Source organism: Dendropsophus ebraccatus, chromosome 6 (assembly GCF_027789765.1).
Source record: "Dendropsophus ebraccatus isolate aDenEbr1 chromosome 6, aDenEbr1.pat, whole genome shotgun sequence".
Taxonomy (NCBI): Eukaryota; Metazoa; Chordata; class Amphibia; order Anura; family Hylidae; genus Dendropsophus; species Dendropsophus ebraccatus.
The window spans coordinates 147,253,741-147,281,469 of NC_091459.1; the positions used below are offsets into that span (position 1 = coordinate 147,253,741).

General features: G+C 47.9%; 1 protein-coding gene and 1 pseudogene across 1 annotated transcript in view; one reads left to right on the forward strand and one right to left on the reverse strand.

Moving 5' to 3' along the window:
- Positions 1–3,465, forward strand: part of RAB10 (RAB10, member RAS oncogene family) — a 29,665-nt gene extending 26,200 nt beyond the window's left edge. Inside the window, exons 5-6 of the mRNA XM_069973213.1 lie at positions 2,249–2,350; positions 2,905–3,465. Of these exons, the coding sequence (XP_069829314.1) occupies positions 2,249–2,350; positions 2,905–2,988 (186 nt within the window). The 3' untranslated portion in view covers positions 2,989–3,465. The remainder of the gene's footprint in view (positions 1–2,248; positions 2,351–2,904) is intronic.
- Positions 3,466–3,526: 61 nt separating this feature from the next.
- On the reverse strand, positions 3,527–27,691 carry LOC138795337 (uncharacterized; annotated as a pseudogene).
- Between the last annotated feature and the right edge of the window lie 38 nt (positions 27,692–27,729).

Below are 27,729 nucleotides of genomic sequence, written 5' to 3' on the forward strand. Positions count from 1 at the left end.
CCCCCTGTATGTGACTTCAGGCCTGTAACCCCGCCCCCTGTATGTGACTGCAGGCCTGTAACCCCGCCCCCTGTATGTGACTTCAGGCCTGTAACCCCGCCCCTGTATGTGACTGCAGGCCTGTAACCCCGCCCCCTGTATGTGACTGCAGGCCTGTAACCCCGCCCCCTGTATGTGACTGCAGGCCTGTAACCCCGCCCCCTGTATGTGACTGCAGGCCTGTAACCCCGCCCCCTGTATGTGACTGCAGGCCTGTAACCCCGCCCCCTGTATGTGACTGCAGGCCTGTAACCCCGCCCCCTGTATGTGACTGCAGGCCTGTAACCCCGCCCCCTGTATGTGACTGCAGGCCTGTAACCCCGCCCCCTGTATGTGACTGCAGGCCTGTACCCGCCCCTGTATACTTAAAGCGTAACTGTCATTTCAGGGTCATTTTTCTGAAAACATTAAATATCAACAGTACAAGCGATTTTAAGAAACTCTGTAATAGGTTTTATGTACTAAAAGAGTTTCCTTCTGTACTAAAAAAGCAATCTCCCAGCCTCCCCCCTCACATCAAATGAAGCAGGATTTCTGTCTCCATTATGTGGCTATGGAGAGGGGAGGGGCTGTTAGGAGTGAGTGAGCACGGAGCAGTCCTGCACAGCACAACACCCTGCAATCTTCTCTCAGTAAGTTCATAGATAAGCACTGACCTTTCTGACCCCAGAATCCTGCGGTTTAGGTGCCCAGAGAGTCTACAAACAGCTGACCTTCATGTCACCTCTTCCTGCTCCCTCATCTCCCTCGGCCCCTCCCCCCTTCATAGGCTTACAATGGAGAGAGCAGAACCCGTCTTCACTGGCTTCTCTGTAATGAAGACGTGTTTGCCTGATAATGCTCAGATAAGAAGTCAGGGGGGGAGGCTGGGAGATTGCTTCTTGAGTACAGAAGGAGGCTTTTTTGGCTGATAAAACCTATTACAGAGTTTCTTAAAATCGCTTATACTACTGATTTCTGCAATAAAAAAAAGTTACTCTTTAACTCCAGACCTGTAACCCCCCACCCCCTGTATACATAACTCCAGACCTGTAACCCCCCACCCCCCTGTATACATGACTCCAGGGCTGTAACCCCCCGCCCCCCTGTATACATGACTCCAGGCCTGTAACTCCCCGCCCCCTGTATACATGACTCCAGGCCTGTAACCCCTCGCCCCCCTGTATACATGACTCCAGGCCTGTAACCCCCCGCCCCCCTGTATACATGGCTCCAGGCCTGTAACCCCCAGCCCCCCTGTATACATGGCTCCAGGCCTGTAACCCCCCGCCCCCCCTGTATACATGACTCCAGGCCTGTAACCCCCCGCCCCCCCTGTATACATGACTCCAGGCCTGTAACCCCCCGCCCCCCCCTGTATACATGACTCCAGGCCTGTAACCCCCCCGCCCCCCTGTATACATGACTCCAGGCCTGTAACCCCCCGCCCCCCTGTATACATGACTCCAGGCCTGTAACCCCCCCGCCCCCCCCTGTATACATGACTCCAGGCCTGTAACCCCCCGCCCCCCCTGTATACATGACTCCAGGCCTGTAACCCCCCGCCCCCCCTGTATACATGACTCCAGACCTGTAACCCCCCACCCCCCTGTATACATGGCTCCAGACCTGTAACCCCCCACCCCCCTGTATACATGACTCCAGGCCTGTAACTCCCCACCGCCCTGTATACATGACTCCAGGCCTGTAACCCCCCGCCCCCCTGTATACATGACTCCAGGCCTGTAACCCCCCACCCCCCTGTATACATGGCTCCAGGCCTGTAACCCCCCGCCCCCCCCCCCCCCCCCCCCCCCCCCCTGTATACATGACTCCAGGCCTGTAACCCCCCGCCCCTAGATTATCCTGTAACATAAACGTCCCATCACTTCTTGGTGTCACCTGATGTAAATGTTTCCAGGCCGGGCGCCCGGGCAGTGTGGACCTGGCTCATCCAGTCTAAACACAGAAGCTGTGGTGTAGCGGTAGAGCTGTATACAGTGGCTGGTGTATTCATCATACCGTCCATTCAGCTCATGGAGACCCTGTCATTCCACACAATCACCTCTCAGGATACATTAGTAGCCACTACGTAGCCAGCAGAACTATGAATGCAGCTCTGAATATGGTTGGAGTCAGACTGTAATATCCATGTAGGAGGAAGCGGCTGTGATATCCCAGTGTACCGTGTGTCCGCCGTCCTCCGTAACCTCTCTCTTCCTCCCTGCAGATCGCTCGAGAACATGGAATTAGGTTTTTTGAGACTAGCGCAAAAGCAAACGTAAACATTGAGAAGGCATTCCTCACGTTAGCAGAAGACATACTCCGAAAGGTAAAAGATGGCCGCCGGGGGGAGGCGGGAGTGCAGCTCTGGAGTATAATACATCATGTAATGTATGTACACAGTGACCCCACCAGCAGAATAGTGAGTGCAGCTCTGGAGTATAATTAATCATGTAATGTATGTACACAGTGAGAATAGTGAGTGCAGCTCTGGAGCATAATACAGGATGTAACTCAGGATCAGTAATGTAATGTATGTACACAGTGACCCCACCAGCAGAATAGTGAGTGCAGCTCTGGAGCATAATACAGGATGTAACTCAGGATCAGTAATGTATGTACACAGTAACCTCACCAGCAGAATAGTGAGTGCAGCTCTGGGATATAATACAGGATGGAACTTAGGATCAGTAACCTCACCAGCAGAATAGTGAGTGCAGCTCTGGAGCATAATACAGGATGTAACTCAGGATCAGTAATGTAATGTATATACACAGTGACCCCACCAGCAGAATAGTGAGTGCAGCTCTGCCGTATAGTGCAGAATAGTGAGTGCAGCTCTGGAGTATAGTAAAGGATGTAACACTCTCTCTTGTCTTGCAGACTCCAGTCAAAGAACCCAACAGTGAGAATGTAGATATCAGCAGTGGTGGAGGCGTCACAGGGTGGAAGAGCAAATGTTGTTGAGTCTTTTATTTGCGCCATTCACACCAGTCACTGCCCCTTCCTCCTCACCACCTCATCGCAGCATAAACCACTTCCCCCTCTGACCCCTCCTCCATTTTAACCTCCCCTGATGAATGTCCCCCGCCCTTCCTCTCAGTAACCTCCAACCTATACGAGTGCTTGCCGGTATCTTCACCTTTCTCAGACAATGGAAGAAGACTAGGAGGACGACCACGACGGCTCCTCCACCTGGGGAAAGAGCTCCGTGAAATCATGTCTGTGACATATATATCATTTATAGCGCCCACACCCCCTCCTCCTCCCCTCCATCCCCCCCGTCACTACATTTTGGTTGTGTCCTATGCCCCTCCCCTGTCTCCTCCCCCCTCCCCCTTTGTTCTGTTATCACGAGATGACGACACGTGCGGCGACTTCTCTACTGTTCTGGATTTAAAAAAAAAAAAAAAAAATGTGTACCACAATAAAAGCTAGACTGACTCACTGCTCCTGTATCCATGGTGGTGGGCTCTGGGGGGCGCCCTGCTGGACCTGCTCCCCATCATCCCCGGTTTGTAGACTCTGTTTTCTGTGAGCTGTACACAAATGGCTGCTGTAACCTGAAATCTGCAAATATATCTCTCTCCATATCGGCCACGAATGGTTTGCTTATTTGGAGTATCTGGGCTGGCTCCGCCCACTGCGCCATTGTTACCCACATGTTACGTGTCCTTTCTAGGCCCAGCATTAGAGGGGAGGGATTCTCAAACACGCTCCAGCCTGTCCTGACTCTCCGAGCGGGCGCCATTTATAGGGATTTTTTGATAGAATAACCGATGATGTGCGGCACACCAATGAAGTGAAAAACATGGTGGTTTATTGGCAAAGTTCAAGACATTCAAAAGAGACAACACAGCAAAGCACAACGTTTCGGCGGGGGAACCGTCATTTTCAAGTGCAATGACCTCAATTACTCATTTAAATCTTCACACATTATAAAAAAAAACCTTGTGATTGTTGCATCGGTCTGTCTCTCACATTAACCCCTTCCCGCATCAGGGAGTAACTGTACATCCTAATGCGGGAAGGGGGGGGGGGGGGGGCGCGGCTCAGCATTTGATTCCTCTTGTCTGCTGCAGACCAGAGTTATACAGCAATGATCTGATCAATCATTGCTGGATAAAGTACACTGCAGTGATCTCTATGGAAGATCAGTGCAGTAAAACTGAGGGTCCCCCAAGGGGGTCAGTGCAGTATATATGTATATCTAAGGGGGAATCAGTGCAGTATATATATCTCTATGGAAGAACAGTGCAGTATATATGTATCTCTATGGGATATCAGTGCAGTATATATATCTCTATGGGATATCAGTGCAGTATATATGTATCTCTATGGGAGATCACTGCAGTATATATGTATCTCTATGGAAGATCAGTGCAGTAAAACTGAGGGTCCCCCAAGGGGGTCAGTGCAGTATATATATCTCTATGGAAGAACAGTGCAGTATATATGTATCTCTATGGGGATATCACTGCAGTATATATGTATCTCTATGGGGGAATTAGTGCAGTATATATATCTCTATGGGATATCGGTGCAGTATATATGTATCTCTATGGGAGATCACTGCAGTATATATGTATCTCTATGGAAGATCAATACTAAGTCCCCCAGGGGGACTAAATGTTAACACTTATACATTATTAAACATTATACTTTATTAGTAAAAAAAAATCCCCTTCCCTAATAAGTCTGAATCACCCCCCTTTTCCCATTGTATAAATAAAAATATACTTTATTTTGCCGCGTGCGTAATCGCCCAAACTATTAAATTGTCACATTCCAGATTGCGCACGGTAAGCGGCTTAAATGCAAAGACCCGCCAAAGCGCAAAATAGCGCATTTTTTTGTCACAAAATCCAGACAAATTGTAATGAAAAGTGATCAAAAAGTCGCATAAACGCAAGTATGGTACCGACTGGTTTCACAGAATATTGTACAGAAAAATTAAGTCTGTGGGTGAAAAAATGTAACTGCTATGGCGTTCTGAACAGGAGGAGGAAAAAACGGAAATGTGTCCGGTCCTGAAGGGGTTAAGGGACCATCAGTCTAATATAGTGATCAAGGGTCCTATTACACTGAGCGATTTTTAACGATAAACGATTGTTAACCTGAAATCGTTCACCATATTACACAGAACGATGGTCGTTAGTTACTATGATCGTTATTGGGATCGTTACTCTGATCGTTTATTCCGTCTGATCCCAGAAAAACAATGAACAATGTGCAATTACACTGAACGATTAGTGAAAAAATGCGGAACTTGAGCGAACGAGTGTGGAATTACAGCGAACGATTAACGATAATTATCGGTTCAGATCTGTATAAACGATCAACGACATACAAGCGGTTTTTCAATCGTTGCCTGTAATTACACAGAACGATTATCGTTTAAATTTTAACTATTTAACAATTTTTCACAGGATAATCGTCCCGTGTAATAAGGCCCTAAGAGCGCCAGGTGTGCATGTAACGTCCAATCATTGAAGGTGCAGGGTGTATATACAAAAAACTAAATATATCACTGGAAATCTCTGTAATATAAACAAAGTCTGAGCGTAGAACATTTAGGGCCCTATTCCACCGGACGATTATCGTTCGCATAATTAACTATCTCAAACGACCGCTATTGCGAAAGACCTGCAAACGTTCACTCATTTCCATGGAACGATAATAGTTACTTATGATCGTATTTTTTCTTCGCTATTGCGTTCCTATCTACTGCGAACGACCGAATCACATCTTATTCAATGCGAACGAGCAACAATAAAAATAGATCCAGGTCTTATAAAGCAATCAACGATTTCTCGTTCGGTCGTTAATCGTTAACTGCATTTCAACCAAACGACTCGTTTCGATTCGAATGATTTAACGATAATCATCCGGTGGAATTACACCAGCTCCATAGAGAACCACCACAGCTGATTAGGCTCCACGGAGAGACGCCACAGCTGATCAGGCTCCACGGAGAGACTCCACAGCTGATCAGGCTCCACGGAGAGACGCTACAGCTGATCAGGCACCACGGAGAGACGCCACAGCTGATTAGGCACCACGGAGAGATGCCACAGCTGATTAGGCACCATAAAGAGACACCACAGCTGATCAGGCTCCACGGAGAGATGCCACAGCTGATTAGGCACCATGAAGAGACGCCACAGCTGATTAGGCTCGACGGAGAGATGCCACAGCTGATTAGGCTCCACGGAGAGATGCCACAGCTGATTAGGCACCACGGAGAGACGCCACAGCTGATTAGGCACCATAAAGAGACACCACAGCTGATCAGGCTCCACGGAGAGATGCCACAGCTGATCAGGCACCATGGAGAGACGCCACAGCTGATTAGGCACCATGGAGAGACGCCACAGCTGATTAGGCTCCACGGAGAGACGCCGCAGCTGATTAGGCACCACGGAGAGACGCCACAGCTGATTAGGCACCACGGAGAGACGCCACAGCTGATTAGGCACCACGGAGAGACGCCACAGCTGATTAGGCACCACGGAGAGACGCCACAGCTGATTAGGCACCATCCATGTAGAAAGGTAGCGTGTTAATGTGTGAATTGGTACCAATCCTCTAACCATGGTATATGTCTGGCTAAAAACCCATAGTATGAAGTATATATAAGAGCGAGTTAGTACAAACCCAGGCGCATCTCTATCTCCGTGGGGTCTTTGCTCTCATGATACAAGGGGAATCTGAAATGATACCGAAAATCAGGTAAGTGTAATAGTAATCATGATATTTGCCTAGAAAATGATATTTTATGTACAAGTTCACTAGATAATCCTACTCTAAACCGTAATAGGAATGAGTTCTCTACCTCAACATAGTTGTAACTTTCTATTCAGCGTTTATACCAAATGGTTGTAAGGTTTTTAATTCATGAATAGAAAATTTTTTGATAGAAATATATTACAAATCTAGAGTTCCAGTACTTATCAGCTGCTGTATGTCCTGCAGGAAGTGGTGTATTCTCCCCAGTGTGACACAGTGCTCTCTGCTGCCACCTCTGTCCATGTCAGGAACTGTCCAGAGCAGGAGAGGTTTTCTATGGGGATTTGCTGCTGCTCTGGACAGTTCCTGACATGGAAAGAGGAGGTAGCAAGCTAAAATTATTATGTTAATTTGTTTTCCCTAAGACCCATTGGCATCACAACATATGGGGTAAATTCGCCCCTGCGAGCCCCTGGGACGAAGGAATATTTAATGAAAAAATAACAATTAAATTTTAATCCCCTCCTCCATGAGGTATAAATAGGCTCCACCTCCCCCTAGACCTCAGTCTAATTATAAAGAAACATAAAACACAGGGAGGGAGTCTTGTGATGCCAATGGGTCTTAGGGAAAACAAATTAACATAATAATTTTAGCTTCCCTTACGTCCCATTGGCATCACAACATATGGGGAATTAGCAAGCATTATCCCCAATGGGCGGGTTATTTATTACGTCCGCATTAAGAACAGATCTTGCAAAGGTTGCTCTTGACAAGAAAGAAGTATCCAGCCTGAAATATCTCACAAAGGTAGTCAAAGACGACCAGGTAGCTGCCTGGCATATGTCCTCAAGTGGCACAGCGGCACGCTCTGCCCAAGTGGAGGCCACAGCTCTAGTAGAGTGAGCCCTGGTAAATTCTGGTGGATCCAGATCAGCAGAGGAGTAACATAAGGCAATGGAGTCACAGATCCATCTGGATATTGAAGGTTTTGAAGCCTTTCTCCCCTTGTTCTTTCCTGTGAAAGGGATAAAGAAATTCTCGTCTTTACGAAAATCACCTACTCTATGTAGATAGATCTTGATAGCTCTGGATACGTCCAATAAAGAAAGATCCAAGTCTTCTTTAGATGATCCAGTAGGAGAAAATACAGGCAATACTATTGGCTGGTTGATGTTGGCAAATGAAGTCACCATAGGCAGGAATCCTGGAAGGAACCTAAGGATAACTTTGTCCTGGGAAAAAATCACGTATGGAGGTGCGGAGCCAAGGGCTTGAAGTTCTCCAACTCTCTTAGCAGAGGTAATGGCTAGTAAAAGAGAAACTTTCAATGTTAACTTGAAGTCTACTTACTCCCAAGGCTTAAAGGGAGGAAGACACAGGCGTCTCAACACAAAGGATAAGTCCCATGGGTCTACCTGCTTTACCAGGTTAGGCCTAGTCTAGCCTTAACAAAATTCTTTACCTCCCAAGATCTGAAAGAAACGTGAGTTTAGGTGTGCAGAGAGGGCTGCTATCTGCACCTTGATGGAACTAGGTTTTAATCCTTTATAGAAGCCTTCCTGTAAAAACTCCAATGACTGTGGAGTAGAAGGTTTAAGTCCATCAATACTCCTGCTTGCACACCAATCTTGAAAATCTTCCAAATCCGTGCATAAGATTTATTTGTAGTGCAACTACGAGCGTGAGAAAGGGTATACTATACCTTCTCAGAAAAACTAGAGTCCAATACGGTCCTCTCAGTCTCCGAGCTGTCAAGCTGAGGCTGGAAAGATTCCTGCACAGATGTTGACCCTGGAATATTAGATCCGGATGCAGAGGTAATCTCCAAAATTCCCCTCTGCTCATATTCATGGGCAAGGTGAACCATGCCCTCTTCGGCCAGAAGGAAGTTATTATTATCACTGACAACTGATCTTCATCAAACTCTGGGAATCATGGCTATGGGAGGAAAGATATACGCCAGCTGGTATGTCCATGGTATTGTCATTGAGTCCACTACCGTGGCATTGTCTGCCCTGTAAAGGGAGCAGAAATTCCTCAGTTTGGCATTGCTTGCTGATGCCATGAGGTCTCTCTGAGGAAGCCCCCACCTCTGGGTTAACTGAATGAACACTCTCCTTGAGAGAGACCATTCCCCCGGTAATGTCAGGCCTCGACTCAATCCGCCAATATATTGTCGACACCCCTGATATGAATCGCAGAGAGTCTGGTTATTCTGGTTTCTGCCCAACAGAAAAATCTTCTCTACTTCCCTGAGGAGAGAAGGGGATCTGGTACCTCCCTGTTTAGGTACGCCACACAGGTCATGTCGTTCATCCGGATTCTGACTGCTCTCTGTAAAATAGGAGGAGAAAAATGAAGAAGAGCTAGGTAAATCGCTCTAAGCTCCCTCACGTTGGAGGGCAGAGCGGATTCCTGTTGACTCCAAGATCCTGCAGTCGTGATGACTGTCAGATGAGCTCCCCAACCTGTTCCTGAAGCATCTGTCGTGATGGTTATCCAGTGTGGTTCTGAAAATAAAACTCCATGTTTGACTTGTCTCCACCACATTAGAGAATGTCTTGTTTGAGTCGATAGAACATGCATCGCATCCAAGTCCTTCAGTCCTCGGTTCCATACTGTTAGTGCTTCTCTCTGAAGAAATCTCATGTGCCATAACGCCCATGGCACCGCGTCCGCAGCTGAGGCAAGGAGCCCTAGAAAGCGCATTTATGTTCTTATGGATACCTGACGAGGAGGAATTAGGAATTAAGTCTGATTTCTCTATGTTGATAAGCCAACCTAACTGTTGAAGTATGTCCTGGACATAGATCAACTGAACTCCCAGAAGATCCTGAGTCTGAGTCATAATCAACCAATCGTCCAGGTAAGGGATAACTTTATCCCCTGTAGACGGAAGCGAACCATCATGGTGACACTACCTTTGTGAAAACAAAGGGTGCGGAGGTATTCCGGATGGAAGGACTTTGAATTGTAAGTGTCTTACCTTCCCCTGGATTTGGATGGCGAAGGCTTTCCTGTGAGCCTTCAGAATCGGTACATGAAGATATGCATCCGGTAGATCTATGGTGACCATAAAATCTCCCTCCTGGAGGATAGATTTTACCGATCTTATGTTCTCCATGTGGAACGTCTTCTTTACGATGCACCTGTTGAGATATCGCAAATCTATAATAAGCCTCCAATTTCCGGATGGCTTCAGCACTAGTAACACTGGGGAGTAAACTCCCTGACCGATCTCTGATAGAGGAACATCCTCTAGAGCCTCAATGGAAAGGAGGTAAAGAATTTCTGTCTCTAGGACTAAGTGTCTTTCTGGTTTAAGATTTCTTGACAGAAGAATCTTGGAGGAGGAAGAGATGATAAATGAAGGACATAACCATTTTGAATAATATTTAACACCCAGTGATCTTTTCTTAATTCTTCCCAGGCAGGGAGAAACAAACTCAGACGTGTTCCCACTGGACAGCTTCTGCGTCAGAAGTCTGGTTTCTTGTTGGTGTCCTTATTCTGCTGCTTCCCAGAACCTCTTCTGGAATAGTTTCTTCCTCGACCTCTGTACTGGTATCTCCCTTTGCCTCGCTGAGGAGATTTTGCTCTGCGAAAGGAATCACCGCTCTTATAGGACAATGGTAGGGACTTCCCCTCCTTGTCAGACAATTCCTCCATTAATTTATCCAGCTCAGAGCCAAACAGCCTACCTGGCTGGAACTCCATATTACAGAGCTGAATTTTGGAGTTAGCATCTCCAACCCAGGGTTTTAACCATAGCGCCCTTCGGCAGCGGTTGAGAGCGTACTAGTTTTTTTACGCTAACCTGGTTCCCTGAGATGCATCATCGCAGAGGAAGTCAATGGCCATAATGACCTTTTTTAAGGAGCGAAGGACCTTGTCCCTGCTAGCTCTAGCTTCCAAATTTTCCTGGACCTTGGTCAGCCATCTTCTTAGGCTTCTAGAAACCTCAAAAGAAGAAATGGAGACTGCCCCTTGGGCTGCCGCTGCCGTATATGATCTCTTGAGGGCTACCTCCACCCTTCTATCCATCGGATCCTTAAGATTGGATCCGTCCTCCGCAGGCAGCACAGTACATTTTGACAGTTTGGCTATGGCCAGGTCCACCTTTGGAGGCTCAATCCAGTCCTTACATTGTTCTTCCTTGAGAACATATAAGGTCTTAAACCTCTTGCTCAAACCCGGAGCCTTTTCCGGTTCCTTGCCGCCTGTAACATAGACAATGAAGTCTTACCCACAGAAAAAGCCCTAGGCTTTTTTGAGGAGGACCAATCCTATCCTCTTCTATTTCCTCAGGGTGTATTTCAGCTTGCACAGCTTAGCAGAGCTTGTGAATTCTATCAGCTGTGAAATACCCCCTGAATAATTCTTTCTCATCTTCAGAAGTAGAAGAGGTTTCAGAAGAAGATGATGAGTTAACTTCATCAATCACAGTAAAACTGAAAATGACCATAATCCTACAGCCATAAAGTAATATACTCAAAGGCTGGGAATAGAGAGAGAAATACTCCATTTGGTCTTTAACTTAGGACACGGGCGGCGATTCTCATTAGCCGCTAAAGTCTTTTGCACATAGTCCTTGACCCATACAGCTACATCCTGAACATCAGGCTCCTCATAGTTTTAGGTCTGCATGAAGGACAGCGTACTTAGGCATTCTAAATATTTTTAGGCATTCATAAATATTTTTATGAAAGAAAGGATGAATCTTATCTGGAAAAAATGATCCTCCTACGGTATCCATAGCCGTCAGGTAGTGGAGTCTCACACTCGGCACATGAAGTGCTTCTTTAGAAGGTCTTTTGCCAGCAGCAGGACTGGTCTCCATTTCAGACATCTGCAAATAATCAATGTATTACAATACATATAAACCACTAGCCTGGCTAGAGTGATATCGGAAAGAGACACTAGGTGGCAGCAACACTTACTTTTAAGTATATAGAAGAGAGATCACAGCACTTTGCACTCAGATGTATTCTATTAGATCCAAATGAGCCACAGAAAATCCTTCCAGAGGAAGACAGCCAGACCTAGAGGTAGCAACAGCTTACCTTCTGCCTTGAACACACAGCTAATCCGGCATGCAGAGAGCGCGCGCCGCTGCCGGCCCCCGGAAGTTACATGACGCTGATGCCGCAGTGCTGAGACGCACTCACCGCCGATGCGTTCCACAGTCGAATGCAACTGGAAGAAAAGCCAGCGGCTCGGGTGACACGCAGAGTGCGTTCCAAGACGCACTAGGTAAGAAAAACTTAAAAGCTAAGACCTGCAGAAGCAAATATCAGGATACTACCTGGACACCGGCTCCAGCGGCATCCCAGCAATCATTACCTGGAGAGAAAACCTGAATGCAACAGGTTAACAAAGCATAAAAACGGAGGAGGGACAAAGTCCCCTAGGGCTAACAGCAACGAAGTAAAAAAAGACAGAGGTCTAGGGGGAGGTGGAGCCTATTTATACCTCATGGAGGAGGGGATTAAAATTTAATTGTTATTTTTTCATTAAATATTCCTTCGTCCCAGGGGCTCGCAGGGGCGAATTTACCCCATATGTTGTGATGCCAATGGGACGTAAGGGAAAGAGCACTGTGTCAGACTGGAGAGAATACACCACTTCCTGCAGGACATACAGCAACTGATAAGTTTTTTTTTTTTAAATAGAAGTAAATTACAAATCTCTGGCACTTTTGATGAATTTTTTTGGTGAACAAACAATCCCTTTAAGTTTGTGTGTTTCCCCTTCAGGAGTAATCCCGCCGCCCCCGGTGTAGATACTCTCCTCCGCCCGGGGTTGTACGGACACGTTTTGTTGTGTAGTTTGTGTATTATATATTATAAGCGGCGTCGGCTCCAGGGAAGGTGGTGGCCCATGGAGAAGGTGACTATAGTGCAGGGCTGCACGGACATGAGGGTGTATTGTGCACCACGTGGCGGTATTATATATTGGGGACCTCCACTCCTGTATTGCAGGGAGGTTCAGCACAAGATTTGGGGGAAGAGGAGTTTAGACTTATAGTTTTTATGAGTTGTTTCTCCATCTGGCTCCAGTACAGGTTGGGACCGGCCGCCCTCCCACCCACACAGTCACTTTCCTGCCAAACACTTCAGGTGGCGCTGGGTGCTCCTCACACACATGGCGCAGGCAGGTCCGACCACTGATACACTGTAACAGCCCTGCAGCTCTATGGGGATCAGTCACTGATACACTGTAACAGCCCTGCAGCTCTATGGGGATCAGTCACTGATACACTGTAACAGCCCTGCAGCTCTATGGGGATCAGTCACTGATACACTGTAACAGCCCTGCAGCTCTATGGGGATCAGTCACTGATACACTGTAACAGCCCTGCAGCTCTATCAGGATGGGGATCAGTCACTGATACACTGTAACAGCCCTGCAGCTCTATGGGGATCAGTCACTGATACACTGTAACAGCCCTGCAGCTCTATCAGGATGGGGATCAGTCACTGGAACAGCCCTGCAGCTCTATCAGGATGGGGATCAGTCACTGATACACTGTAACAGCCCTGCAGCTCTATGGGGATCAGTCACTGATACACTGTAACAGCCCTGCAGCTCTATCACGATGGGGATCAGTCACTAATACACTGTAACAGCCCTGCAGCTCTATCAGGATGGATGGGGATCAGTCACTGATACACTGTAACAGCCCTGCAGCTCTATCAGGATGGGGATCAGTCACTAATACACTGTAACAGCCCTGCAGCTTTATCAGGATGGGGATCAGTCACTGTAACACTGTAACAGCCCTGCAGCTCTATGGGGATCAGTCACTGATACACTGTAACAGCCCTGCAGCTCTATGGGGATCAGTCACTGATACACTGTAACACTGTAACAGCCCTGCAGCTCTATCAGGATGGGGATCAGTCACTGTAACACTGGGTCTGTTCCCATCTCTGGCTCCCACTATAACATGGAGACTGATCAGAACAACCGTCACCCATAGCAACCAATCAGGTCACAGCTTTCAGTTTTAATAGACCTTCCTACTAAAGAAAGCTGCGATCTGATTGGTTGCTCTGCACTGTGCCTGATCTGTCTATATATCTGTACATCACTGTGGTGTTACATAGGGCTGCAGGTGACAGCTACTACATTATCTGTACTCATATCCCTGTGTTATCTGTGGTGTTACATAGGACTGCAGGTGACATCTACTACATTATCTGTACTCAGAGATATCACTGTGTTATCTGTGCTGTTACATAGGACTGCAGGTGACAGCTACACCATTATCTGTACTCAGAGATATCACTGTGTTATCTGTGGTGTTACATAGGACTGCAGCTGACATCTACTACATTATCTGTACTCAGAAATATCACTGTGTTATCTGTGGTGTTACATAGGACTGCAGGTGACTACTACATTATCTGTACTCAGAGATATCACTGTGTTATCTGTGCTGTTACATAGGACTGCAGGTGACATCTAGTACATTATCTGTACTCAGAGATATCACTGTGTTATCTGTGGTGTTACATAGGACTGCAGGTGACATCTACTACATTATCTGTACTCAGAGATATCACTGTGTTATCTGTGCTGTTACATAGGACTGCAGGTGACATCTACATTATCTGTACTCAGAGATATCACTGTGTTATCTGTGGTGTTACATAGGACTGCAGCTGACATCTACTACATTATCTGTACTCAGAGATATCACCTTTATCTGTGGTGTTACATAGGACTGCAGGTGACTACTACATTATCTGTACTCAGAGATATCACTGTGTTATCTGTGGTGTTACATAGGACTGCAGGTGCCATCTACATTATCTGTACTCAGAGATATCACTGTGTTATCTGTGCTGTTACATAGGACTGCAGGGGACAGCTACATTACCTGAGGTCTCTCTGAGTAGGACTCGTGCTGTTCCTCTTGCACTGCCCCCTTGTGGTGGTCCCTGGTAATGATGGGAGAGCAGGATCCTTTTATTGGTGAACTTCAGCAGTTGGCCCAGGGTAGAGCTGGTGTTCTGGTGCCCTCTAGTGGCCGCACAGATGAATCACTGTATCTTTTCTGTAGCTATTTCTTCTCCTTGCTCCGGACTTCATGGTGGTGAGCACATTGTTCACTGATCTATAGAGCTGGAAGTCACCGCACCTCTACAGCTCATATCGCTCGATTTCACTCATTTATTTAGAAGGTTGTGGTGATGAGACTAGGTGCAGTCCTTCTGTCTATAGCGGGGGCAGGTCAGTCAGGCTGTACACCTGGGGAGACTGCAGACATCCATCCTACACGACTTTCTACCGATCTCCAGATATGACACAATAACGCTGGCAGAGCCGGATCCTTCTCTGTACTACACCCGCTGGATACTAGTGACCCCATCTCTGTCTGTACTACACCCGCTGGATACTAGTGACACCATCTCTGTCTGTACTACACCCACTGGATACTAGTGACCCCTTCTCTGTACTACACCCGCTGGATACTAGTAACCCCTTCTCTGTACTACACCCGCTGGATACTAGTGACCCCTTCTCTGTCTGTACTACACCCGCTGGATACTAGTGACCCTTCTCTGTCTGTACTACACCCACTGGATAGTAGTGACCCTTCTCTGTCTGTACTACACCCACTGGATACTAGTGACCCCATCTCTGTCTATACTACACCCGCTGGATACTAGTGACCCCATCTCTGTCTGTACTACACCCGCTGGATACTAGTGACCCTTCTCTGTCTGTACTACACCCACTGGATACTAGTGACCCCATCTCTGTCTATACTACACCCGCTGGATACTAGTGACCCCATCTCTGTCTGTACTACACCCGCTGGATGCTAGTGACCCCATCTCTGTCTGTACTACACCCGCTGGATACTAGTGACCCCATCTCTGTCTGTACTACACCCGCTGGATACTAGTGACCCCATCTCTGTCTATACTACACCCGCTGGATACTAGTGACCCCATCTCTGTCTATACTACACCCGATGGATACTAGTAACCCTTCTCTGTACTACACTCGCTGGATACTAGTGACCCCATCTCTGTCTGTACTACACCCGCTGGATGCTAGTGACCCCATCTCTGTCTGTACTACACCCGCTGGATACTAGTGACCCCATCTCTGTCTGTACTACACCCGCTGGATACTAGTGACCCCTTTTCTGTCTATACTACACCCGCTGGATACTAGTGACCCCATCTCTGTCTGTACTACACCCACTGGATGCTAGTGACCCCATCTCTGTCTGTACTACACCCGCTGGATACTAGTGACCCCATCTCTGTCTGTACTACACCCGCTGGATACTAGTGACCCCTTTTCTGTCTATACTACACCCGCTGGATACTAGTGACACCATCTCTGTCTATACTACACCCGCTGGATACTAGTGACACCATCTCTGTCTGTACTACACCCGCTGGATACTAGTGACCCCTTTTAAGTCTATACTACACCCGCTGGATACTAGTGACCCCATCTGTCTGTACTACACCCGCTGGATACTAGTGACACCATCTCTGTCTGTACTACACCCGCTGGATACTAGTGACCCCCATCTCTGTCTATACTACACCCGCTGGATACTAGTGACCCTTTTTCTGTCTATACTACACCCGCTGGATACTAGTGACCCCTTTTCTGTCTATACTACACCCGCTGGATACTAGTGACACCATCTCTGTCTGTACTACACCCGGTGGATACTAGTGACACCATCTCTGTCTGTACTACACCCGCTGGATACTAGTGACCCTTCTCTGTCTGTACTACACCCGCTGGATACTAGTGACCCCATCTCTGTCTATACTACACCCGCTGGATACTAGTGACCCCATCTCTGTCTGTACTACACCCACTGGATACTAGTGACACCATCTCTGTCTGTACTACACCCGCTGGATACTAGTGACCCCATCTCTGTCTGTACTACACCCGCTGGATACTAGTGACACCATCTCTGTCTGTACTACACCCGGTGGATACTAGTGACACCATCTCTGTCTGTACTACACCCGCTGGATACTAGTGACCCTTCTCTGTCTGTACTACACCCGCTGGATACTAGTGACACCATCTCTGTCTATACTACACCCGCTGGATACTAGTGACCCTTCTCTGTCTGTACTACACCCACTGGATAGTAGTGACCCTTCTCTGTCTGTACTACACCCACTGGATACTAGTGACCCCATCTCTGTCTATACTACACCCGCTGGATACTAGTGACCCCATCTCTGTCTGTACTACACCCGCTGGATACTAGTGACCCTTCTCTGTCTGTACTACACCCACTGGATACTAGTGACCCCATCTCTGTCTATACTACACCCGCTGGATACTAGTGACCCCATCTCTGTCTGTACTACACCCGCTGGATGCTAGTGACCCCATCTCTGTCTGTACTACACCCGCTGGATACTAGTGACCCCATCTCTGTCTGTACTACACCCGCTGGATACTAGTGACCCCATCTCTGTCTATACTACACCCGCTGGATACTAGTGACCCCATCTCTGTCTATACTAGACCCGATGGATACTAGTAACCCTTCTCTGTACTACACTCGCTGGATACTAGTGACCCCATCTCTGTCTGTACTACACCCGCTGGATGCTAGTGACCCCATCTCTGTCTGTACTACACCCGCTGGATACTAGTGACCCCATCTCTGTCTGTACTACACCCGCTGGATACTAGTGACCCCTTTTCTGTCTATACTACACCCGCTGGATACTAGTGACCCCATCTCTGTCTGTACTACACCCACTGGATGCTAGTGACCCCATCTCTGTCTGTACTACACCCGCTGGATACTAGTGACCCCATCTCTGTCTGTACTACACCCGCTGGATACTAGTGACCCCTTTTCTGTCTATACTACACCCGCTGGATACTAGTGACACCATCTCTGTCTGTACTACACCCGCTGGATACTAGTGACCCCTTTTAAGTCTATACTACACCCGCTGGATACTAGTGACCCCATCTGTCTGTACTACACCCGCTGGATACTAGTGACACCATCTCTGTCTGTACTACACCCGCTGGATACTAGTGACCCCCATCTCTGTCTATACTACACCCGCTGGATACTAGTGACCCTTTTTCTGTCTATACTACACCCGCTGGATACTAGTGACCCCATCTCTGTCTGTACTACACCCACTGGATACTAGTGACCCCATCTCTGTCTGTACTACACCCGCTGGATACTAGTGACCCCTTTTCTGTCTATACTACACCCGCTGGATACGAGTGACCCCATCTCTCTCTGTACTACACCTGCTGGATACTATTGACCCCTTCTCTGTACTACACCCGCTGGATAGTAGTGACCCCATCTCTGTCTGTACTACACCCGCTAGATACTAGTGACCCCATATCTGTCTGCACTATACCCGCTGGATACTAGTGACCCTTCTCTGTCGGTACTACACCCGCTGGATACTAGTGACCCCATCTCTGTCTGTACTACACCCGATGGATACTAGTAACCCTTCTCTGTCTGTACTACACCCGCTGGATACTAGTGACCCCTTTTCTGTCTATACTACACCCGCTGGATACTAGTGACCCCATCTCTGTCTGTACTACACCCACTGGATACTAGTGACACCATCTCTGTCTGTACTACACCCGCTGGATACTAGTGACCCTTCTCTGTCGGTACTACACCCGCTGGATACTAGTGACACCATCTCTGTCTGTACTACACCCGGTGGATACTAGTGACCCTTCTCTGTCGGTACTACACCCGCTGGATACTAGTGACCCCATCTCTGTCTGTACTACACCCGATGGATACTAGTAACCCTTCTCTGTCTGTACTACACCCGCTGGATACTAGTGACCCCTTTTCTGTCTATACTACACCCGCTGGATACTAGTGACCCCATCTCTGTCTGTACTACACCCACTGGATACTAGTGACACCATCTCTGTCTGTACTACACCCGCTGGATACTAGTGACCCCATCTCTGTCTGTACTACACCCGCTGGATACTAGTGACACCATCTCTGTCTGTACTACACCCGGTGGATACTAGTGACACCATCTCTGTCTGTACTACACCCGCTGGATACTAGTGACCCTTCTCTGTCTGTACTACACCCGCTGGATACTAGTGACACCATCTCTGTCTATACTACACCCGCTGGATACTAGTGACCCCATCTCTGTCTGTACTACACCCACTGGATACTAGTGACACCATCTCTGTCTGTACTACACCCGGTGGATACTAGTGACACCATCTCTGTCTATACTACACCCGCTGGATACTAGTGACCCCTTCTCTGTACTACACCCGCTGGATACTAGTGACCCCTTCTCTGTCTGTACTATACCCGCTGGATAGTAGTGACCACATCTCTGTCTGTACTACACCCACTGGATACTAGTGACACCATCTCTGTCGGTACTACACCCGCTGGATACTAGTGACCCCATCTCTGTCTGTACTACACCCGATGGATACTAGTAACCCTTCTCTGTCTGTACTACACCCGCTGGATACTAGTGACCCCTTTTCTGTCTATACTACACCCGCTGGATACTAGTGACCCCATCTCTGTCTGTACTACACCCACTGGATACTAGTGACACCATCTCTGTTTGTACTACACCCGCTGGATACTAGTGACCCCTTTTCTGTCTATACTACACCCGCTGGATACTAGTGACCCCATCTCTGTCTGTACTACACCCACTGGATACTAGTGACACCATCTCTGTCTGTACTACACCCGCTGGATACTAGTGACCCCATCTCTGTCTGTACTACACCCGGTGGATACTAGTGACACCATCTCTGTCTGTACTACACCCGCTGGATACTAGTGACCCCTTCTCTGTCTGTACTACACCCGCTGGATACTAGTGACACCATCTCTGTCTATACTACACCGCTGGATACTAGTGACCCCATCTCTGTCTGTACTACACCCACTGGATACTAGTGACACCATCTCTGTCTGTACTACACCCGGCTGGATACTAGTGACACCATCTCTGTCTATACTACACCCGCTGGATACTAGTGACCCCTTCTCTGTACTACACCCGCAGGATACTAGTGACCCCTTCTCTGTCTGTACTATACCCGCTGGATAGTAGTGACCCCATCTCTGTCTGTACTACACCCACTGGATACTAGTGACACCATCTCTGTCTGTACTACACCCGCTGGATACTAGTGACCCCATCTCTGTCTGTACTACACCCGCTGGATACTAGTGACCCCTTTTCTGTCTATACTAAACCCGCTGGATACTAGTGACCCCATCTCTGTCTGTACTACACCCACTGGATACTAGTGACCCCATCTCTGTCTGTACTACACCCGCTGGATACTAGTGACCCCTTTTCTGTCTATACTACACCCGCTGGATACTAGTGACCCCATCTCTCTCTGTACTACACCTGCTGGATACTATTGACCCCTTCTCTGTACTACACCCGCTGGATACTAGTGACACCATCTCTGTCTGTACTACACCCGCTGGATACTATTAACACCATCTCTGTCTGTACTACACCCGCTGGATACTAGTGACCCCCATCTCTGTCTATACTACACCCGCTGGATACTAGTGACCCCTTTTCTGTCTATACTACACCCGCTGGATACTAGTGACCCCATCTCTGTCTGTACTACACCCGCTGGATACTAGTGACCCCATCTCTGTCTATACTACACCCGCTGGATACTAGTGACCCCTTCTCTGTACTACACCCGCTGGATACTAGTAACCCCTTCTCTGTACTACACCCGCTGGATACTAGTGACCCCTTCTCTGTACTACACCCACTGGATACTAGTGACCCCTTCTCTGTACTACACCCGCTGGATACTAGTGACCCCTTCTCTGTACTACACCCGCTGGATACTAGTGACCCCATCTCTGTCTATACTACACCCGCTGGATACTAGTGACCCCATCTCTGTCTATACTACACCCGATGGATACTAGTAACCCTTCTCTGTACTACACTCGCTGGATACTAGTGACCCCATCTCTGTCTGTACTACACCCGCTGGATACTAGTGACCCCATCTCTGTCTGTACTACACCCGCTGGATACTAGTGACCCCATCTCTGTCTGTACTACACCCGCTGGATACTAGTGACCCCTTTTCTGTCTATACTACACCCGCTGGATACTAGTGACCCCATCTCTGTCTGTACTACACCCACTGGATGCTAGTGACCCCATCTCTGTCTGTACTACACCCGCTGGATACTAGTGACCCCATCTCTGTCTGTACTACACCCGCTGGATACTAGTGACCCCTTTTCTGTCTATACTACACCCGCTGGATACTAGTGACACCATCTCTGTCTGTGCTACACCCGCTGGATACTAGTGACACCATCTCTGTCTGTACTACACCCGCTGGATACTAGTGACCCCTTTTAAGTCTATACTACACCCGCTGGATACTAGTGACCCCATCTGTCTGTACTACACCCGCTGGATACTAGTGACACCATCTCTGTCTGTACTACACCCGCTGGATACTAGTGACCCCCATCTCTGTCTATACTACACCCGCTGGATACTAGTGACCCCTTCTCTGTACTACACCCGCTGGATACTAGTGACCCCTTTTCTGTCTATACTACACCCGCTGGATACTAGTGACCCCATCTCTGTCTGTACTACACCCACTGGATACTAGTGACCCCATCTCTGTCTGTACTACACCCGCTGGATACTAGTGACCCCTTTTCTGTCTATACTACACCCGCTGGATACGAGTGACCCCATCTCTCTCTGTACTACACCTGCTGGATACTATTGACCCCTTCTCTGTACTACACCCGCTGGATAGTAGTGACCCCATCTCTGTCTGTACTACACCCGCTGGATACTAGTGACCCCATCTCTGTCTGTACTACACCCGCTAGATACTAGTGACCCCATATCTGTCTGCACTATACCCGCTGGATACTAGTGACCCTTCTCTGTCGGTACTACACCCGCTGGATACTAGTGACCCCATCTCTGTCTGTACTACACCCGATGGATACTAGTAACCCTTCTCTGTCTGTACTACACCCGCTGGATACTAGTGACCCCTTTTCTGTCTATACTACACCCGCTGGATACTAGTGACCCCATCTCTGTCTGTACTACACCCGCTGGATACTAGTGACACCATCTCTGTCTGTACTACACCCGCTGGATACTAGTGACCCTTCTCTGTCGGTACTACACCCGCTGGATACTAGTGACCCCATCTCTGTCTGTACTACACCCGATGGATACTAGTAACCCTTCTCTGTCTGTACTACACCCGCTGGATACTAGTGACCCCTTTTCTGTCTATACTACACCCGCTGGATACTAGTGACCCCATCTCTGTCTGTACTACACCCGCTGGATACTAGTGACACCATCTCTGTTTGTACTACACCCGCTGGATACTAGTGACCCCTTTTCTGTCTATACTACACCCGCTGGATACTAGTGACCCCATCTCTGTCTGTACTACACCCACTGGATACTAGTGACACCATCTCTGTCTGTACTACACCCGCTGGATACTAGTGACCCCATCTCTGTCTGTACTACACCCGCTGGATACTAGTGACACCATCTCTGTCTGTACTACACCCGGTGGATACTAGTGACACCATCTCTGTCTGTACTACACCCGGTGGATACTAGTGACCCTTCTCTGTCTGTACTACACCCGCTGGATACTAGTGACACCATCTCTGTCTATACTACACCCGCTGGATACTAGTGACCCCATCTCTGTCTGTACTACACCCACTGGATACTAGTGACACCATCTCTGTCTGTACTACACCCGGTGGATACTAGTGACACCATCTCTGTCTATACTACACCCGCTGGATACTAGTGACCCCATCTCTGTCTGTACTACACCCGCTGGATACTAGTGACCCCTTTTCTGTCTATACTACACCCGCTGGATACTAGTGACCCCATCTCTGTCTGTACTACACCCGCTGGATACTAGTGACACCATCTCTGTCTGTACTACACCCGCTGGATACTAGTGACCCCTTTTCTGTCTATACTACACCCGCTGGATACTAGTGACCCCATCTCTGTCTGTACTACACCCACTGGATACTAGTGACACCATCTCTGTCTGTACTACACCCGCTGGATACTAGTGACCCCATCTCTGTCTGTACTACACCCGCTGGATACTAGTGACCCCTTCTCTGTACTACACCCGCTGGATACTAGTGACCCCATCTCTCTCTGTACTACACCCGCTGGATACTAGTGACCCCTTCTCTGTCTGTACTACACCCGCTGGATACTAGTGACACCATCTCTGTCTGTACTACACCCGCTGGATACTAGTGACCCCCATCTCTGTCTATACTACCCCCGCTGGATACTAGTGACCCCTTTTCTGTCTATACTACACCCGCTGGATACTAGTGACCCCATCTCTGTCTGTACTACACCCGCTGGATACTAGTGACCCCATCTCTGTCTATACTACACCCGCTGGATACTAGTGACCCCTTCTCTGTACTACACCCGCTGGATACTAGTGACCCTTCTCTGTCTGTACTACACCCGCTGGATACTAGTAACCCCTTCTCTGTACTACACCCGCTGGATACTAGTGACCCCTTCTCTGTACTACACCCGCTGGATACTAGTGACCCCTTCTCTGTACTACACCCGCTGGATACTAGTGACCCCTTCTCTGTACTACACCCGCTGGATACTATTGATCCTATCTTTGCAGCAGCTGCTTCTTTGCTCATTGTGATGGACGCCTCTTTCCATCCTTGAATCTTGGGAGGTGATGACACGAAAGCTAAAAGCTCGCCCCCCCCCCCCCCCCTCCTATTGTCTCTGGTGGTTGTATTAATATTTTTAAACTAGTCCTCCTGCCCAAGCTGTTACTCCTACATAGGGGAACCCCGGAGCCCTTGCCTACAGCTAATTTTGTGACTTTGTACAGACTCCTCACCCCATTCCTGCGGAGCGGGCAACTGTCCAGATCTACTCTAGGGGCCCCATATGTGTGCCAATATATATGCCGATATGTGTCCAGTAATGTGTGGGGATACTGTGAGTGTACAGTAATGTGTGGGGATATGTGTCCAGTAATGTGTGGGGATATGTGTCCAGTAATGTGTGGGGATATGTGTCCAGTAATGTGTGCCGATATGTGTACAGTAATGTGTGGGGATATGTACAGTAATGTTTGCCAATATGTGTCCAGTTATGTGTGGGGATATGTGTGGGGATGTGTCCAGTAATGTGTGGGGATTTGTGTGGGGATATGTGTGGCGATATGTGTGGGGATATGTGTGGGGATGTGTACAGTAATGTGTGGCGATATGTGTGGGGATATGTGTGGCGATATGTGTGGGGATATGTGTCCAGTAATGTGTGGCGATATGTGTGGGGATATGTGTGGCGATATGCGTGGGGATATGTGTCCAGTAATGTGTGGCGATATGTATTGGGATATGTGTACAGTAATGTGGCGATATGTGTCCAGTAATGTGTGGCGATATGTATGCCGATATGTGTCCAGTAATGTGTGGGGATATGTGTCCAGTAATGTGTGGCGATATGTGTCCGGTAATGTGTGGCGATATGTGTGGGGATATGTGTCCAGTAATGTGTGGCGATATGTGTACAGTAATGTGTGGGGATATGTGTCCAGTAATGTGTGGCAATATGTATGCCAATATGTGTACAGTAATGTGTGGGGATATGTGTCCAGTAATGTGTGGTGATATGTATGCCAATATGTGTACAGTAATGTGTGGCGATATGTATGCCAATATGTGTACAGTAATGTGTGGCGATATGTGTGGGGATATGTGTCCAGTAATGTGTGGGGATGTGTCCTGTAATGTCTGGCGATATGTATGCTGATATGTGTCCAGTAATGTGTGGCGATATGTGTCCAGTAATGTGTGGGGATGTGTCCAGTAATGTCTGGCGATATGTGTCCAGTAATGTGTGGCAATATGTGTGGGGATATGTTTACAGTAATGTGTGGGGATATGTGTCCAGTAATGTGTGCCGATATGTGTGGGGATATGTGTCCAGTAATGTGTGGCGATATGTGTCCGGTAATGTGTGGCAATATGTGTCCAGTAATGTGTGGCGATATGTATGCCAATATGTGTCCGGTAATGTGTGGCGATATGTGTCCAGTAATGTGTGGCGATATGTATGCCAATATGTGTCTGGTAATGTGTGGCGATATGTGTCCAGTAATGTGTGGCGATATGTGTGGGGATATGTGTGGCGATATGTGTCCAGTAATGTGTGGCGATATGTGTGGGGATATGTGTCCAGTAATGTGTGGCGGTATGTGTGGGGATATGTGTCCAGTAATGTGTGGCGATATGTATGCCGATATGTGTCCAGTAATGTGTGGGGATATGTGTACAGTAATGTGTGGCGATATGTGTCCAGTAATGTGTGGCAATGTGTGTGGGGATATGTGTACAGTAATGTGTGGGGATATGTGTCCAGTAATGTGTGGCGATATGTGTGGGGATATGTGTACAGTAATGTGGCGATATGTGTCCAGTAATGTGTGGCGATATGTATGCCGATATGTGTCCAGTAATGTGTGGGGATATGTGTCCAGTAATGTGTGGCGATATGTGTCCGGTAATGTGTGGCGATATGTGTCCGGTAATGTGTGGCGATATGTGTCCAGTAATGTGTGGCGATATGTGTCCAGTAATGTGTGGCGATATGTGTCCAGTAATGTGTGGCGATATGTGTCCAGTAGTGTGTGGGGATATGTGTCCAGTAATGTGTGGCGATATGTATGCCAATATGTGTACAGTAATGTGTGGCGATATGTACGCCAATATGTGTACAGTAATGTGTGGGGATATGTATGCCAATATGTGTACAGTAATGTGTGGCGATATGTATGCCAATATGTGTACAGTAATGTGTGGCGATATGTATGCCAATATGTGTACAGTAATGTGTGGCGATATGTGTCCAGTAATGTGTGGCGATATGTGTGCTTATTACATGGCTGCACAATTATCATATGCCGTATGGTGGGTCAGGGTGGATGCCAGTAACCCGGCAGTAGTCCTAGAAGCAGCCGCCCTAAGCAAAAGCACAGACAGGGCAGTGCATAGATCCGGCACCCTACCACTAATATGGCCACCACCCTGACCGCCTGGCATCCATGTGTTGAAGCGCACCCCAGGAGTGGCGGGGACAGTTCTTGGTCGCCCCACATTCCTCTATGGGTAAGTATCTCCCAGTGCTGTGTACTCTGCCTGACTTCACCTTCTGGTCCCACGGGGGTACAGCTACACCCGGATGGGGTCTTTTCTACATCTGCAGAACTAAAACAGAAGCTTAATCCTCCCCAGTCGGCCTAATCCGGTGTTTTCAGCTCAGACGGCCTGCAGAGCACCGTCCGGGGGGATCATACTAAGCTACGCAGGGACCCTCGAGAAAAAACGCTCTCATCTTTATACTCTGCCCTGATATCAATGCAGCAGACAGGAACTGAGGATCCATCATATCCTCTACAGAGCTGAGGATTCGTTCTATTCAGAGCTGAGGATGTGTCCTGTCCTCCCCAAAGATGAGAGTCTGTCCTGTCATCTCCAAAACTGAGGACCCATTCTGTCCTCTCTAAAGCTCAGGATTTGTCCTGTTCTCTCCAGAGCTGAGGATCCTTCCTGCCTTCTCCATAGCTGGGGATCCTTCCTATTGTGGTGTCCCACCAAGGGTGTTGGGTACGTGTACCCCAGTAAGTCGTTGATGAAGTGTTTAGTTTAGTGGTTGATGAAGTGTTTAGTTTCCCCACTGGGTGTCACTGTTCTATATATATATATATATATATATATATATATATATATATAAAAAATATCTTTCTGTTGCACAGCTGAAGGAAGGTTATTGGTTAAATTTTTTATGTCATATGTTATCTGCTGACCTATCACAGGTGCTCTTTCTCTCTATCCTCTTTCTCACCCACATTCAGCCCCACCACTCACAGGAGGGTTTAGATAGTCCCCGTGTAGGAGGAGTTACACTGGTGGAGGAAGTGAGTCAGTCTAGTCAGATTTCTCAGTAAGAGAGGACACCTGCTGTAGTTAAGCCAGGGCCTTGCTTTTGCCAGGACCCCTGACAGGAACCAAGGGCAGATGTAGCAAAAGACTTTATTCTTTGTACAGGCATATATGTGTATAATGCTTTGCTAAACTAACAGTAGGGGAGAGCACCCACCAAGGAATACCCTAGCTCATGCCAGGAACCCTTCTAAAAAGTGCAGGACAGACTCCTGAAGAAAGAGAAGCTGACCCCAGTAGGACAAAACTACCGTATAAAGAAGGTCTATGTATCCTACTGCGCAGTGCAGGTAACTGGGAAATCTCGGGCACCAGCTACACCCAGATAACTGAAAACAGGGGGTCATGCTACCCACCCAGGATGGGTTATACGATACCAGGGGCAGAAGCCAGTCAGACTTAGTCTAAACGTGAGTATGAGTATCACTACACTACTTATAGATCTCCACTATAGTTCCGGCAGAGTACAAGGTCCATACTGGGCAATGGCTCCTCTGGCAAACTCCTCTCCTCTTTTCTCTACCTTCTACCAAGCACTACTACTTCTACTCTTTCCAAGCACCTACCTCAAGCACTAAGTAAGCACTCAAGTCAGTGTCAAGATTACTACTGTCTTCCAAACATGTACTGTTATCTTACCAAAGTTCCTCAGTAAAATTGTTATATTTTTATATCAAATGCGCCGGGATCTCTGCTCACACCTGCACCCATACACACACCACCTTGGGTTATTTTTCCCCTTCTCTGTGGGTGGTGGTACCGACATCCCGAGTGGGTCAGTTGCCACTCCAGGTTGCTGTGACAAGAGCCCAAGGAACACACAACCAACCCGGGGGGGTTACCAAACATTTTGGGGAATACAAGCAGGTACCAACATCCCACCTGTG